Genomic DNA, 15,771 nt, shown 5'->3' with positions numbered 1-15,771 from the left:
CAAGAAAATAATGATTATTATAGTACTAGTTCCTCGTCTTTGGACAATATAATGAAAATGTTGAAAACAAGTCCCTATTATGATCCTTCTGAACCTGTTCTTCCTTTAGAAGAGTCTCTCAAGCAGTTAACTGAGAATACCAATAGGTTTGTGTTAGAAATGAATAAACAAACTGCACCCATGAGTAAACCTTCTATAGAGGAATCCCTCAAGCTGATGGCTGAGACAAACGAACGAATTGCTCGAAATAATCTTAATTTCCAATATAGTGTTTCTAATAATACCCTTGAAAATGAGGATAGTTATTTGCATAATCAAGATGCCGAGGTTAGAATTGGTAACACTACTTTTTTAGATGAGGTTCAACCATTTTCATGTTATTATGATGATTATGATGAGGATAGTGCTGATGAAGAATTGGACACATATAGGCATAGTGATCAGGAATCTGTTACTCCAATTGAGCTTTACAATGATACTACTATTTCTAGTTCAAATCCAAATAATTTTAATAATTATTCACCTATTCAAAAGGACGAGGATTTGATTAGAGATACTCCCGTTTTAGACGATGTAGTATTACCTTATGATTACGAAGCCAACGATGGTTTAGAGGAACGAGTTTTTTCTGAGAATATTGTTTTAGAGTCTAGCGATTTAGAAACATTAGTCTTAGACAAAGAAAGTGAACTCGTAGAGATGAGTGAGGATGAACCATACTTAGAAGAATCAATTGACCATTTTCAGGAATCTAATGACCTTGAAATTAGGGAAGTTGTGACTAGTCTTTCTAGAGACACTGAAAACTCTAAGTTTTGGGGTGATTATCATTCTCCATGTGCTTTAACTCTTAGAAAGGTCCCTCACTTGGGACTTGACATCAATGCCTCAATCATCGTACAAGATTATCTTCATACTCGCTCCCCCGAACCTCATAATGTCCATAAGGAATTTCAGTCGTTAGAAACCCATCCTCTGGTTGATGTGGTTTACCCAGGATATGATACCCAGATCGATTTTGTTTTCCCACCAAATAGTTTTCTTCCAAATGTGGGAACGTTTGTATTCAAAATGAGTCGAATATTAAGTTCTGAGACTCAGCCTAAGTACTTTAGGTTAATAGAATCGACACATTTTCCTAAGAATGACCACTACTCTCACTGTGGTCAATTATGTGAGTCAACACTGATTGACTTTAAGGATCCTCAATTATTCAGGTTATTATTATGTGCTTTTAAATTTTTACTTGAGTTTCTTCAGACTCTAATACCTGAACCGGATCTTAGCTTTGAGGAATTCCAACCCATGAAAATATTTTATTTGGACCCAGCTATAGAACCTGAACCTGAACCACAATTAGATATAGATATCTTAATCAGGAAACTAGGTAAGGGGTTGCTAGTCTTGTTCATTTTCTTGGTTTATTGCAGTTTCCTTTGGTCATCTCTATTTGGTTTTGAAGACCCACAGTTATTTCGACTGTTACTATATGATTCGAGGTGACTAATCTTTCCTAAGTCTGGCTGAAGACATTAAACTTAGCACTTCTTGGGAGGTAACCCAACATTCATGCGACACGGTAATATCTTTCCTTATCTCTTTTGCTTCAAATGGTAACAGTTTCTCCTTGTTCATGCTTTTAGTTTCATCTCTAGAACATTGAGGACAATGTTAGATTTAAGTTTGGGGGTGTGGGAGAAACTTTTTAGTTGCAATAAATAAACTCCAGAGCTTAGAAATTTATGCCTATTTAGGATTGCACTAACCAATCTAAGTGGATGGAAGCATTTTGGTTGTAGGAGTTGAGGAACCAATCTGATTAGATGGCAACATTTAGAAGAGTCTATTCATAAAAGCACAGAGCTCAGGTGTTAGAAATAACATGATAGTTTCACCATATCTCATTGAGTCCTTTTCACTTCTATTTTTATTTTATTTTGTTTTTAAACTATGTTTCTCTAAGTGATAGGTGGGGCCCACGATTCAAGTTGTTACCAATGCTAGGGTGAATTAGAGTGATTGAGATACCATGAAAAAAAAAAGTTGAAAAAGAAAAAGAGAAAAAAAAAGAGATAAAAAAAATGGTAGTTACCAAAAAGTTTGAAAAAAAAAAAAGAGAGAGAAAATATTGAGACCAGACCATTTGACCAAAAGGAATAAATTCAATAAAGTCGACCACTGGTACCCTTGTATATGCCAGTGTGTTGACCTAGAGTTAGGTTATCGACCACTGGTACCCTTGTATATGCCAGTGTGTTGATATTAGTCAGACTAGTATCTCAATCCATTAGGATAGGTTCATTTTGGCGGAGGCCTTCAGACAGATATGGGAAACGCCGTTCACTCAGTAAACATCAAAACCATCTATGTTTTTCTATATCCATTTTCTTGATCTATCCATGTGATTAGTCTTGACTCCGAATATGATGTCCATAGTGCAACTATATGAGTAGAGCTCTGTCACTTTATATGAATTTTAGTATGCTTGAGTGCAAACTCGTGTACAACAATTGGAATTTCGCATCAGGGTACTTCTTCCTGTAGTCAATAAGTATGCCAACCAAGGAGATTCTCTAGTGCCTTCCAAGGTTCTGCGTAGATAGCTAAAGTCTGGAGTAAAGGTTTTGTGGGTATATCTCTTGTAAGCCCTCCCGAGACTATAACTCGGCCACTAGGGCAACCTAGGGGTTTAAAGGCTTATTGCATACGCTAAATGCAATCGACGATGCCTGCGACAGTGAGTTAGGATTTTATTTTGTAGTTTTGATTTGCTCGGGACTAGCAAATAATAAGTTTGGGGGTATTTGATAGACGCATTTATGTGTCTAATATATCTCAATTGTATATATTTTTAGTGCTCGATTTTGTACTTATTTTGGTTATTTTATGTCTTTATAGGTATTTTGGAGAAATAAGCTTTTGCGGCGAAATTGGCTCGAAAAGTTGTTAAAGGCACCTGGGAGGACATTTGCTATTCGGAATCTCGCTTTGGATAAGGGGAAACCCATTTTTAGGCATGTGCTAAAGGGACACCGAGACTGGATAGGGGGAGGTCAGTTTCCTTCCCAAATTCAAAACATAATTTTGGCGGGAAACTGGTTTCATGCATGCTATCACTGGCAGATTTTCAAATCGATTTTTGGACGAGTTTTATGGAGATTCAGCCTCTGTTTTTCGTTGGGCTGGACTTGTTACTTCATAACAGGGCTGGTAAAGGTGATTTGAAGGGCCAGAATTGGCTGGATAAGCCGTGAAAGGGGAAGAGAGATAAACAGGGAAGAAGTCGGATATTGGGTCCTGTTTGCGTCAAATTTGGAGTCTCAGCGTGACTAGAGTGCAGATATACATTCATATAGATTCTACTATATCTAACTAAGAGTTTGGGATAAGTTGGGAACTCACAGAAGCCGCGTAAGAAGACTTGGGAAGAAATTATCGTGACCTGCTGCCAAAGAAAAAAAAGAGATAAACCAAAAGATTTCGTGAAGATTTCGTGGTCCTGTTGTGTATAAATAGATGTCTTAGGGTTCCCAAAAGAGATATCAAGGGAGTTGGGGCCGAGAAGAGCACCACAGGAGGAGTAAATCAAACCATCAGAATTTCTCCTGCTGCTGTTCCGCCATTAAAGAACCCTGAAGAACAAGGAAGAACGGACCGCCAAGAACAAACTTATTTCTAGAAGCGTCAACAGCAGTTAGGAAGTATCATTCTTCAGCAGCAGTCTTTTATTATCGTTCTTTTCTGGACGCCTTCTGTGGGTCGCAGATTCACTGTTTTATACTTTTTCATCTTTTTAATCAACTTTTGGGCTATAAACATGTATTTTGAGCAAGTGATTAATATGATGAGCTAAACCCCAACACTGGGATGATGGAGGAAGCCCGATTTCACGCATGTGGTAATTCTAATAATTCTTCTATGACTATTTGCATTGGTTTTTAATTGACTTATGATTTTTATTGAATGGGTGTGATTTCGTTTGATGGTGTATGCTTGGTCTATGTATTTTTGATACATCATGCTTTTGATTTACAGTCATTGCTTTTCAAAAATCTATTTTTGGCAAAGAACAAGAGTCCATATTTTTATTATTTGAACTATAATTGATTGGAATTATTATTTGAGTCGCATGAATGGAATTTGGTGGAATCCTGAGTCTCAGTCTCTCTCGATATTCGTGACAACCTTGTGAATATATTTTTAGTATTTTTATTCTTAGTTCTTAAATCAAACCTTTACACAATCCGAGTTGAACGAACTTTACTACCACTTTCAAAACTACATCAATTTTTGGCGCCGCCGACGCGGATTTGTAATAGGTTTTAGGTTTTATATTTATTTTATTTCTTTTAGAATTTTTGTACTCTTTTACGCCTTTGGTATTTTTTTGATTCTTTTCAGATTTTGAGAGAAGCTACAAGGAAAGAAAAGGTGCTATAAAAGGAAAGCATCGCCAAAAAAAGGAAGAAAAGAGGAATCCGAAAGGAGTGAAGAAGAAGATTTTGTATATTGTTATTTTGTTTTATTTTTAGAAACTGTAAATAGGGTATTATTTTTGTAATTTTTCTTTTCCTTTTTGGGACATTTTTATTTTTGGACTTTTTGGACATTCTTGGACATTATTTTTAAACCCTAAGGAAGGGTCAAGATTAAATATAAACTGTTTGCAGGGAAGGACGACGATTACAATATCGTCTCGGCCCCTCGGGTTCATACATGACATAGGAGTTGTGGCCCGAGTCGACTTCAGCGGTTCTTCGCCCGTCTGGTACGGGAGGTAAGTCCATCGAAACACTCGCGAATCTCCTGTAAGCGAGTTACTGTATTCCTTAAGGTGATTCATTGATTGAGGACAAATTTGGACTGTTTTTAAATTCCTAGTAAAGGGCAAGGCCTGACCAATACAAGATAAGGGTTCGGATTTCATCACCGTTCTCTTCTTGCCCGCCTTAGGAACACGAAACCAAACGCGAACCTAAGCCTAAAATTTGGAATAGAACGAGACCGATAGGGTAACGAGCTTAATAGGAAACTCGTTCGAAAAATATTGGTTGCTCTTTAAGCACACTTCAAAGTTCATGATGGTTTCTGTGAGTTGAATGCGTGACTGTGCCGCCTTGTGATAAGCGGTGAGGCCTTGGGTATCAAAGCTCCACTGAGCTTCCCTCGCCTCGATTCAACCTACATTAGCTCGGATTGATTCCAGAGGGGTGTGCTCAACTTGTAACGAATTCCTTTTCGAAGGAATAGAAGTTGGTCTAGAAAGCAATCTAAGTGGAGCCATCATGCTTTTTGTTTGCTAGATTCTATAGGTTTGATTTGGTCGAGTCAGCCTTGTTTGTGATTGTGTAGATTTCCCTTGCAATTAAGAATGTCGAACTGGTATGATAGAAGCCAATACAATGAGTATCGACCTGAATTTGAATATGGACATCATCATTTTTATGACCATGGTGGGAATAGTAGTTGGGAACGCCAACCTTTTCAAGGTTATGGCTCATACCATGGTGAGCCCAATTACTATACACACACACACCGGTCATACGAGCAAGAAAATAATGATTATTATAGTACTAGTTCCTCGTATTTGGACAATATAATGAAAATGTTGAAAACTAGTCCCTATTCTGATCCTTCTGAACCTGTTCTTCCTTTAGAAGAGTCTCTCAAGCAGTTAACTGAGAATACCAATAGGTTTGTGTTAGAAATGAATAAACAAACTGCACCCATGAGTAAACCTTCTATAGAGGAATCCCTCAAGCTGATGGCTGAGACAAATGAACGAATTGCTCGAAATAATCTTAATTTCCAATATAGTGTTTCTAATAATACCCTTGAAAATGAGGATAGTTATTTGCATAATCAAGATGCCGAGGTTAGAATTGGTAACACTACTTTTTTAGATGAGGTTCAACCATTTTCATGTTATTATCATGATTATGATGAGGATAGTGCTGATGAAGAATTGGACACATATAGGCATAGTGATCAGGAATCTGTTACTCCAATTGAGCTTTACAATGATACTACTATTTATAGTTCAAATCCAAATAATTTTAATAATTATTCACCTATTCAAAAGGACGAGGATTTGATTAGAGATACTCCCGTTTTAGACGATGTAGTATTTCCTTATGATTACGAAGCCAACGATGGTTTAGAGGAACAAGTTTTTTCTGAGAATATTGTTTTAGAGTCTAGCGATTTAGAAACATTAGTCTTAGACAAAGAAAGTGAACTCGTAGAGATGAGTGAGGATGAACCATACTTAGAAGAATCAATTGACCATTTTCAGGAATCTAATGACCTTGAAATTAGGGAAGTTGTGACTAGTCTTTCTAGAGACACTGAAAACTCTAAGTTTGGGGGTGATTATCATTCTCCATGTGCTTTAACTCTTAGAAAGGTCCCTCACTTGGGACTTGACATCAATGCCTCAATCATCGTACAAGATTATCTTCATACTCGCTCCCCCGAACCTCATAATGTCCATAAGGAATTTCAGTCGTTAGAAACCCATCCTCTGGTTGATGTGGTTTACCCAGGATATGATACCCAGATCGATTTTGTTTTCCCACCAAATAGTTTTCTTCCAAATGTGGGAACGTTTGTATTCAAAATGAGTCGAATATTAAGTTCTGAGACTCAGCCTAAGTACTTTAGGTTAATAGAATCGACACATTTTCCTAAGAATGACCACTACTCTCACTGTGGTCAATTATGTGAGTCAACACTGATTGACTTTAAGGATCCTCAATTATTCAGGTTATTATTATGTGCTTTTAAATTTTTACTTGAGTTTCTTCAGGCTCTAATACCTGAACCGGATCTTAGCTTTGAGGAATTCCAACCCATGAAAATATTTTATTTGGACCCAGCTATAGAACCTGAACCTGAACCACAATTAGATATAGATATCTTAATCAGGAAACTAGGTAAGGGGTTGCTAGTCTTGTTCATTTTCTTGGTTTATTGCAGTTTCCTTTGGTCATCTCTATTTGGTTTTGAAGACCCACAGTTATTTCGACTGTTACTATATGATTCGAGGTGACTAATATTTCCTAAGTCTGGCTGAAGACATTAAACTTAGCACTTCTTGGGAGGTAACCCAACATTCATGCGACACGGTAATATCTTTCCTTATCTCTTTTGCTTCAAATGGTAACAGTTTCTCCTTGTTCATGCTTTTAATTTCATCTTTAGAACATTGAGGACAATGTTAGATTTAAGTTTGGGGGTATGGGAGAAACTTTTTAGTTGCAACAAATAAACTCCAGAGCTTAGAAATTTATGCCTATTTAGGATTGCACTAACCAATCTAAGTGGATGGAAGCATTTTGGTTGTAGGAGTTGAGGAACCAATCTGATTAGATGGCAACATCTAGAAGAGTCTATTCATAAAAGCACAGAGCTCAGGTGTTAGAAATAACATGATAGTTTCACCATATCTCATTGAGTCCTTTTCACTTCTATTTTTATTTTATTTTGTTTTTAAACTATGTTTCTCTAAGTGATAGGTGGGGCCCACGATTTAAGTTGTTACCAATGCTAGGGTGAATTAGAGTGATTGAGATACCATGAAAAAAAAAAAAGTTGAAAAAGAAAAAGAGATAAAAAAAAATGGTAGTTACCAAAAAGTTTGAAAAAAAAAAAGAGAGAGAGAAAATATTGAGACCAGACCATTTGACCAAAAGGAATAAATTCAATAAAGTCGACCACTGGTACCCTTGTATATGCCAGTGTGTTGATCTAGAGTTAGGTTATCGACCACTGTGGGTCGCAGATTCACTGTTTTATACTTTTTCATCTTTTTAATCAACTTTTGGGCTATAAACATGTATTTTGAGCAAGTGATTAATATGATGATCTAAACCCCAACACTGGGATGATGGAGGAAGCCCGATTTCACGCATCTGGTAATTCTAATAATTCTTCTATGACTATTTGCATTGGTTTTTAATTGACTTATGATTTTTATTGAATGGGTGTGATTTCGTTTGATGGTGTATGCTTGGTCTATGTATTTTTGATACATCATGCTTTTGATTTACAGTCATTGCTTTTCAAAAATCTATTTTTGGCAAAGAACAAGAGTCCATATTTTTATTATTTGAACTATAATTGATTGGAATTATTATTTGAGTCGCATGAATGGAATTTGGTGGAATCCTGAGTCTCAGTCTCTCTCGATATTCGTGACAACCTTGTGAATATATTTTTAGTATTTTTATTCTTAGTTCTTAAATCAAACCTTTACACAATCCGATTTGAACGAACTTTACTACCACTTTCAAAACTACATCACGTACTTGCATATGCATACCCGTATGACAGTATGCGTACCCGTTTGCATACTGGAGAACATAGTCCAAGTCTGGCTACTTAGGTATGCGTACCTGTTTGCATACTTGAGTAGGTTATGTTCTAAAATCAGTTTGTTCATGAACTAATACATTTATATAATAAGGAATGCAATCTTTTGCAAACCGTGGATATAATGTTCATGAATTGATTCGAGCGAATCAAAATTGATTTTGCTTTAATTGTGTCTTGTATACTTCTATGGTAATATAAAAAATTGAACAACACTAGAACTAGTTTCATTTGAGTCATTTGAACTAGTTATGGTTAAGATGAATAAGGTTGATATGAAAGTGTTCATATGGCTAACTTCGGTTAACTATTGTTGATCCAACAAGGTGTACACGTTTAGGTACGGTTACTCATATATCTAAATGAAGTCACTTTTCATTTGTGTGTAACAAGATAATTTCGATCAAACGGTTGAAAGATATTAGCTTGAGTCTAATCAGGTTTTCATCTAACAATTAATATTTAATGCTTTGTTATCGAGGTAACATTGATTGCGAACCCTGATTTGAAAGACTATATAAAGGAGAACTCTAGCAACTGGAAAACCTAATCCCCACACCTCATGTGTGATACTTGTTGTGGCTAGAGTCGATTCTCCTTTAACCTTAGCTTTTTCTGAAACCCTGTAGGTTAACGACTTGAAGACTTCATTGGGATTGTGAAGACAGACCCAACTATTTTTTCTGTAGTTTCATGTTCTCATCTTGTTGTTTTCTATCGTGATTGAGTACTATCTTCTCTAAGATTTGCTCGAGATTTAATCTCCGGAAAGATAAAAGTAGTCACAAACATCTTCGTCTCATTGTTTGTGGTTCCACAATATCTTGTTTCGCTACCATATGATTAAGATTATTGTGAGGTGATTTATATTACTAGGATATTCTTAGGGAATATAAGTTCAATCGGTTCCTGTTCACCTTGATTTATCGAAAGACGGAACAAAACTCTTAGGTATTTCCATGGGAGACAGATTTATTTATTCAATAGACTTTTATGTGTGAGACACATTTGTTGATCAAGTCTTCGACTTTGGGTCGTAGCAACTCTTAGTTGTAGGTAAGATCAGCTAAGGAAATCAAGTGTGTAGAGTCCTGCTGGAATTCAGAGGCGTAAGGAACACGACCGTACCTTGATCAGTGTGAGATTGGTTAATGCTTAACTACATTCCAGTCAGAAGTTAACTTGGATTAGGCTAGTGTTTGTAGCGGATTAATACAGTGTGGTGTTCGAATCTGGACTAGGTTCCGGGGCTTTTCTGCATTTGCGGTTTCCTCGTTAACAAAATTTCTGGTGTCTGTGTCATTTCTTTTCTGCATTATATTTTTTATATAATTGAAATATCACAGGTTGTGCGTAAGTTCAATCAATTGTGAATCCAACCTTTGGTTATTGATTAAATTGATTAACACTTGGATATTGGTTTTTGATACCGTCCAAGTTGTTTCTTATAATAATCAGGCTCACATATTTCTATTTGTTTGATTTGCTAATTACATTAAGAAACAGAGATATATCTCTTTCATATACTTTTCTTAAGATTGATTCTGACTGTCTAGTTGATTCTCTTGAAAGTATATTGGAGTTAGTCCATACAGATTTGTAAGAAAAATATTGGGTGTGGTTGTTAGACCCCCCGCTTTTTCAATTGGTATCAGAGCAGGCAAACACGCTAATACCTCATAAGTTTGTGTTTGTAGCAATCTGATCTTTATGGACGAGTCTATCTCTAATAAATTCCAGTTCAGAAATTACCAGATGTTTTCAAATCTTTGGTTCACCTGAGAGAACTATCACATCTAGGTCAATTTCTAAACATTCTCTTGCTGTAAGACTTGTTGATAACTGTGAAACATTCCTAAAAGAACAGTTGGATGAACTTTCTGATGAAGGTGATTCAGATATTGATAAAGATGTCGATGAGGAAGTCTCAACGTATGTTGAGCTTTTGGATTCGTTGGAAAAGAAGAAGATGACAACTTCTCATGTCACACCTTTTATGACTAATCTTTGTCGTACAAACAAGAAATTGAGAAGATTTTACGCAAGTGTTTTTGTTTCGAATCGTTCTAACCAATCGATCCTCAAGGATTCTGAGGAAAACCTACCTATGAAGTCACTTGAATATGATAATCTTTATCAAAAGTACTTTTTGTTGGAAGAGAAACTTTCAGAATCTGAAGTAAGGATTAACTCTCAACAAACAAGTTTTGATAACAGATAAAGCGCTTATCTTGTTCGAGAAAAACGCCTTGAGGATGACTTAACTGCTGCTCTTGATAAAATCAAGATGTTGAAAGAGGACTTTAAAAAGTTCAATACTAGCTCAAACAAATTATCCTCTACGCTAGGAGCAAGTAAAAATCATCGTGATACACGAGATTGGGCTATAAGGGAATAAATGTGTAGATGGTGGATTTTGGTCAAAGGATAAAATCGTAAAACCATAATCTTACATATTCCTGATCCAGCAATCAGATGACTATTGAGGATCATGTCTCTTATCGAAGCATGAAAGCTCATGCCATAAGAGTCTCTGACTGTGTGTACTTCTCTCAGAGCATACATGAATATACAATCTCTCAACTGAGGCAACGACATATTTCATGAATACTGAGCAATTTCTGTAATCACTTTTATATAGAATCGAACGATTGGACGGCTCCTAGACAGCTTGCCTGCTAGTATAGAGCGATAACGTTTTCAGGATGTAATAATGTTTTTCCTGACTATATAAAAGACATGTGTATAGAATCTTAATGATTGGACGACTCCTAGAAAGCTTGCCTGCTAGTATAGAGCGACAACGTCTTCAGGATGCAACAACGTTTTCGCTGACTATACGTAATAAATATGACGCTTCAACAAGCTCATATCGCTCAACTCCCAGATAATTAATGCTCCTAGACATCATGCCTGCTAGTATAGATCCATCAATTAATTATCTATAATCCTTAAAGTCATTAACTGAATATTTGGAAACATTCTATGTTTTTCACAATATTTCATTACTTCAATTCATGGTTTTCCCACCATAATTCCATGGGTTAGTAATAAATATTCAACGAACGGGCATCTGAGCAGCTATCGAGTAAGTCCCGACTAAAACGGTGCAAGTGTACTCAGCAATAATGCACAAACGAGCACCTGAATACACAAACGAGCATTCCAAAACACAAAGGAACGATGAACCTATGCAAAATGGGATGAAAAATAATAATAATAATAATCATAATTTGGTGCACTATCTAGATTTTGTAACACTTCAAGCCAACCAACATGAAAACCAGTGGTTGAGTTAGCAAAGAACGTCTGACCCAATAACTATAAGACAAAGACTCTTTCGAGTTCACCATATTCAGCCTCATTTGTTGAGCCTTCCTTGTCCGTTAGGAAACGCTTCAACGTTGAACAATGTATTCCACCTCCTTTCAACTCTTTATGATCTGCTCATATATGTGATTCTGAAAATAATGGAAGAAGCGTCTTCCATTTATCATTTGAAATCCATTCGTTTTTATCGAATGGTACAGGGGCTCCCACTCCACTTGGAATTGCACAAATAAAATACAAATCAACTGGGAAATTCCAATGAAAAGAATGATATCATCTAATTAATTGTTTGGCATTAATCAATAATTCTTTTAAACAAACTTACCAATTTCAAAGTCCATGAAATGGAACGTATGCGTCGTAAGCCACCACCTTTCTACAATTATTCTCATAACCGTGCAGTTTAGTTTTCTGTGATTCACATAATAAAACTGACACCAAGGATATCTATCCATTGTTTCTCAAACTGGAGGAGGTAGACTTAGATAAACAACACTTAAATCTTTGTATCCACCTCCCATTTTATAAAAACCGTGCCGCTCTTGATGCAACTAATTCTGGAATAGCGACTACACTCGGCGAAGCAAACTCTACAGAACGATTTTGAGTATTATCGACAATTATAGCAGGCACCTGTAATCTTTCACTTTTCGATCTATTTTTTTTCCCTTAAATTGTTTATGAACCCTCATCACCATTATTTTATACCACAAACTGTGATTAACAAGTATAGGATTTTGTTCAGAGAAATTAAAAAAAAAAAGAAAATGGAGTGGTGTGAGTGAAAATTGTTGTAAATGAAAGAATTTATAAGGTTTTAAAATTATAGCCGTTAGGAAAAGAGTCGTTGGCTTTTTATTTTTGGCAGATCACATGCGCCCTATCGCGGATCTTGTCCTCCCGCCAACGGTTTTTCTGCAGCCACCGCGAATCTTCTCCACCCGCGCGTATCTTTTCCAATAATGGAAATCTACCTTTTCCCATCTTTGCAAATTTTATATTTTGTTCACTTCCATAGGAGTTGCCCTTATCAGTCAAAAATAAATAAATAAACTTATTTTGAAAACAAGTGTTAGTCTCACTACCAACACGTCCAAAACCAAAAGGAGTGATAGGAGGTATAGATGCTCGATTAGATAGCACCTTAGTAAGAGCCTGTTTGGATGTCCCTTCAGAAGTTTTTTTTTTTTTTAACTTCTGAAATCAGAAAAGTTAATTTTTTACGAAGCAAAAACATTTTGATTCTGAGGACTTCTGTTTCTGATCTCCATACAAGCTATAAATAATGGTTAGCTCAAGCGGTAAGCGACAATCTGGTAGTCTATTTTTCCGACTATTTATTTTTTGTTGGCGCACTATTTAATTATCATCTACCAACATCACAATATCGTTGGAAAATGTGAGAAATATTTAGTCAATTCAGATAATTTAGACGAATTTTCCCTTCGCCATAAAATATCATCGTAACTAATCATTTTATGTTGCTATATCAAAAATGTTCGAGTCGTGGGAATAAAATATTTTATCTGTTGGAATGTTTTTTTTGCATAGATATATGATGTGTAATCAAGAGACTAACATACATCACAATCGAGGCGAAAAGATGGAACTGAACTGACTCCTCCGACAACAATAAGTGTAGCTAATAAATATTAGTATCTGAAAACTTTACGAATCAAGCCAGATATGTATCCAATAAATCGGGTATACAATCATACCTTACTCAAATATTTCCTAGTCAAATTTTAATTTAGTTTCTTATTTCTATTCATCAGTAAAAAATTGTTGCTGACGAGTTTCTGTCAGACTCAAGTATCATCACACTGTGACTTTACCACTGTGCTACAATGATATCGCCCATACTTCAATCCAAGAATCCGAAAAAAAAAATATTAAAGAAGAAACAATTAATAAACATCTGACACGGCATGAGTCAGAGGCAACCACACTAATTATACCATGTCTTTTTCTTCTTTTTTTTTCCGGATCTAGCTCAATATGTTTGTTTTTTGAGTCAGATCTAACTCTTCCGACTCAAAAATATACGAGTCAGTGACTTAGTCCCATGAGTTAGGGGCATTTTGTTACCTGACTCAAACAGGTTCGGATCAGGGTTAGATCTGAGTAGTAGGTAGCGAGTCAGATATGATTCAAAATAACAACAAACGATCTGACATCTGACTCGTGCCGAGTCAGGAATTGACTTGGATCTAGATGCCGAGTCAAATGCAAACAAACATCTCGTAGGTCGGATTCGAATCTCGAGTCTGATCCATTCAAAAAAGGTGTGAAATACTTCTGAGTCAGATTCAAATATCGAGTCAGGCCGAGTCAGACCTATTGAGAAAAGACGTAAAATGCATCGGTAATCGGAGAGGAGTTGCTTGCCACATCCGTGAACACAAAACCCTAAAATAGCTGAACAGGTTTCCGCATTGACCACCATAAGTCTTTTCGTTTCCGCTTCTGACACTCGCTGCTATCCAAGATCCTGGCTGTGAGTAAAGAGCCTCAGCATCACAAATCTCTTCTTCCTCATGGGTCGGATGAATCATCCTTCTTCCTGTCCTGAAGATCCCCCAAGTGCTGCATCTTCATCGGAAGAAGAAGTCGAGAATTCAAAAAGTGAAGCATCGGAAAAAGGAGAAGCTGGAAAAGAAGTCGAGATTTCAGGAAGTGAAGCATCAGAAGGAGAAGCTGAAGATGAGTCTGATTCTGAATTCGTTGAATCCTCAGAGAATCATAAACGTAAGCGAACCAAAGCTGCAAACAAACCCACTTCTTCATCTTCTTCAAAATCAAAATCAAGTAACATAGTTAAGAAGAGACGAAAAAGAACACCCATTTCAAGGCTAATCAGTGTTGAGGATGAGATTGTGATTCTGGAAGGCTTGAGGGAATGGAAAAGGAAAGGTTGGTTCCCTCTATTAGCTCGTCAAGAGTTTACTGATTATATTAAAGACTCATTGCATTTTAATCCAGTAAATAAATCTCAAGTGGTTCGCCAAGTTTGGCAATTGAAGAAGAGATTTTGTAAATTCTTAGAGAAGAAGAATGATGATGATGCAGACCCTGTGTTTGAGGATCCTAATGATTATAAATTGTATCTGATTATGAAAGATATTTGGGGTGATGAATACCCGGTAATAAGGAAAAAGAATGTTAAGTATGATGATGATAATGGTAGGAAAGTGAAAGCTAAAAGAGAGCTGCTTGATAAATTACCAGTGTTGGGAATAAAAGATTGTGTTTCGGAGGAAGGTTTGAAATTGATTGGTGATGCTAAGGTGAAGAAGTTTGAGAAGAAATGGAAGAAATTGCATCAAGAGGAGCTTCATTTGAATTTGAAACGCAAGGAATTGATAGAAGAAATGACACAGGCTCTTCTTGCAGCTGTCAAGGCGTCAAAGGATTAACTTTTGTGAGGTAATTGGTAATGGGGATGGTTAATGCATGTCTTATTGAAATGCTTGTTAGTGCCGGTAAGTCGGGTATCTTTTGTTATGATAGAATTTGGCCAGTCAAGCAAATGTTTAGGTTTTGAAATCAGTATGACATGTTTGATTGTCATTTTACATAGAATTGATTGGATATGCTGCCAATGTCTGGTTTTAAACCTTTTAGTGTTCTGTAACTGGAGACTTCAATGTTTAAGAAAAATGTTAACCATTTTAAGATGAAATCTTCCCCGACTTAAGTTTTGTCTAGTTTTGTTTGGAAATGCAGAATCAGGGTAGCAATTACCATGTGTGATGCTTATTCGAAATGAACTCTATATAACTATTAGTCTGAGCAAACATCTCGTGTGCAAAGAAATACTAGATAATTGTTACTTGCTGACAGATTACTTGTCGTTCTAGTCCCAGATTATCCCCCAGTTGCACTAGAATTGGAACGAAGCTTATAGAATCTCTTTGTTACTCTATCAATTCCTTGTATTCTTGCATTTATCGGTAAATTGTCTTCGTCATCAAGTCATAGCGATGGTTCCCTTTTGTATCTACGCATACTGAATTAGGAGAAACAATGAGTGCTCACAGAAAATTCTTGTGTGAAACATACTGTAAT

The 15,771-nt window shown here is 36.3% G+C and overlaps 1 protein-coding gene across 1 annotated transcript; it reads left to right on the top strand.

Annotated features, from left to right (window-relative positions):
• The first annotated feature begins 14,109 nt into the window (after positions 1-14,109).
• On the top strand, positions 14,110-15,385 carry LOC113355891. Its single transcript, XM_026598862.1, has one exon. The coding sequence runs from the start codon at positions 14,241-14,243 to the stop codon at positions 15,117-15,119; it is 879 nt and encodes a 292-aa protein (XP_026454647.1). The 5' UTR covers positions 14,110-14,240; the 3' UTR covers positions 15,120-15,385.
• The last annotated feature ends 386 nt before the right edge of the window (positions 15,386-15,771 follow it).

Source organism: Papaver somniferum, chromosome 3 (assembly GCF_003573695.1).
Source record: "Papaver somniferum cultivar HN1 chromosome 3, ASM357369v1, whole genome shotgun sequence".
NCBI lineage: Eukaryota > Viridiplantae > Streptophyta > Magnoliopsida > Ranunculales > Papaveraceae > Papaver > Papaver somniferum.
This window is presented reverse-complemented; position numbering and strand designations above follow the sequence as displayed.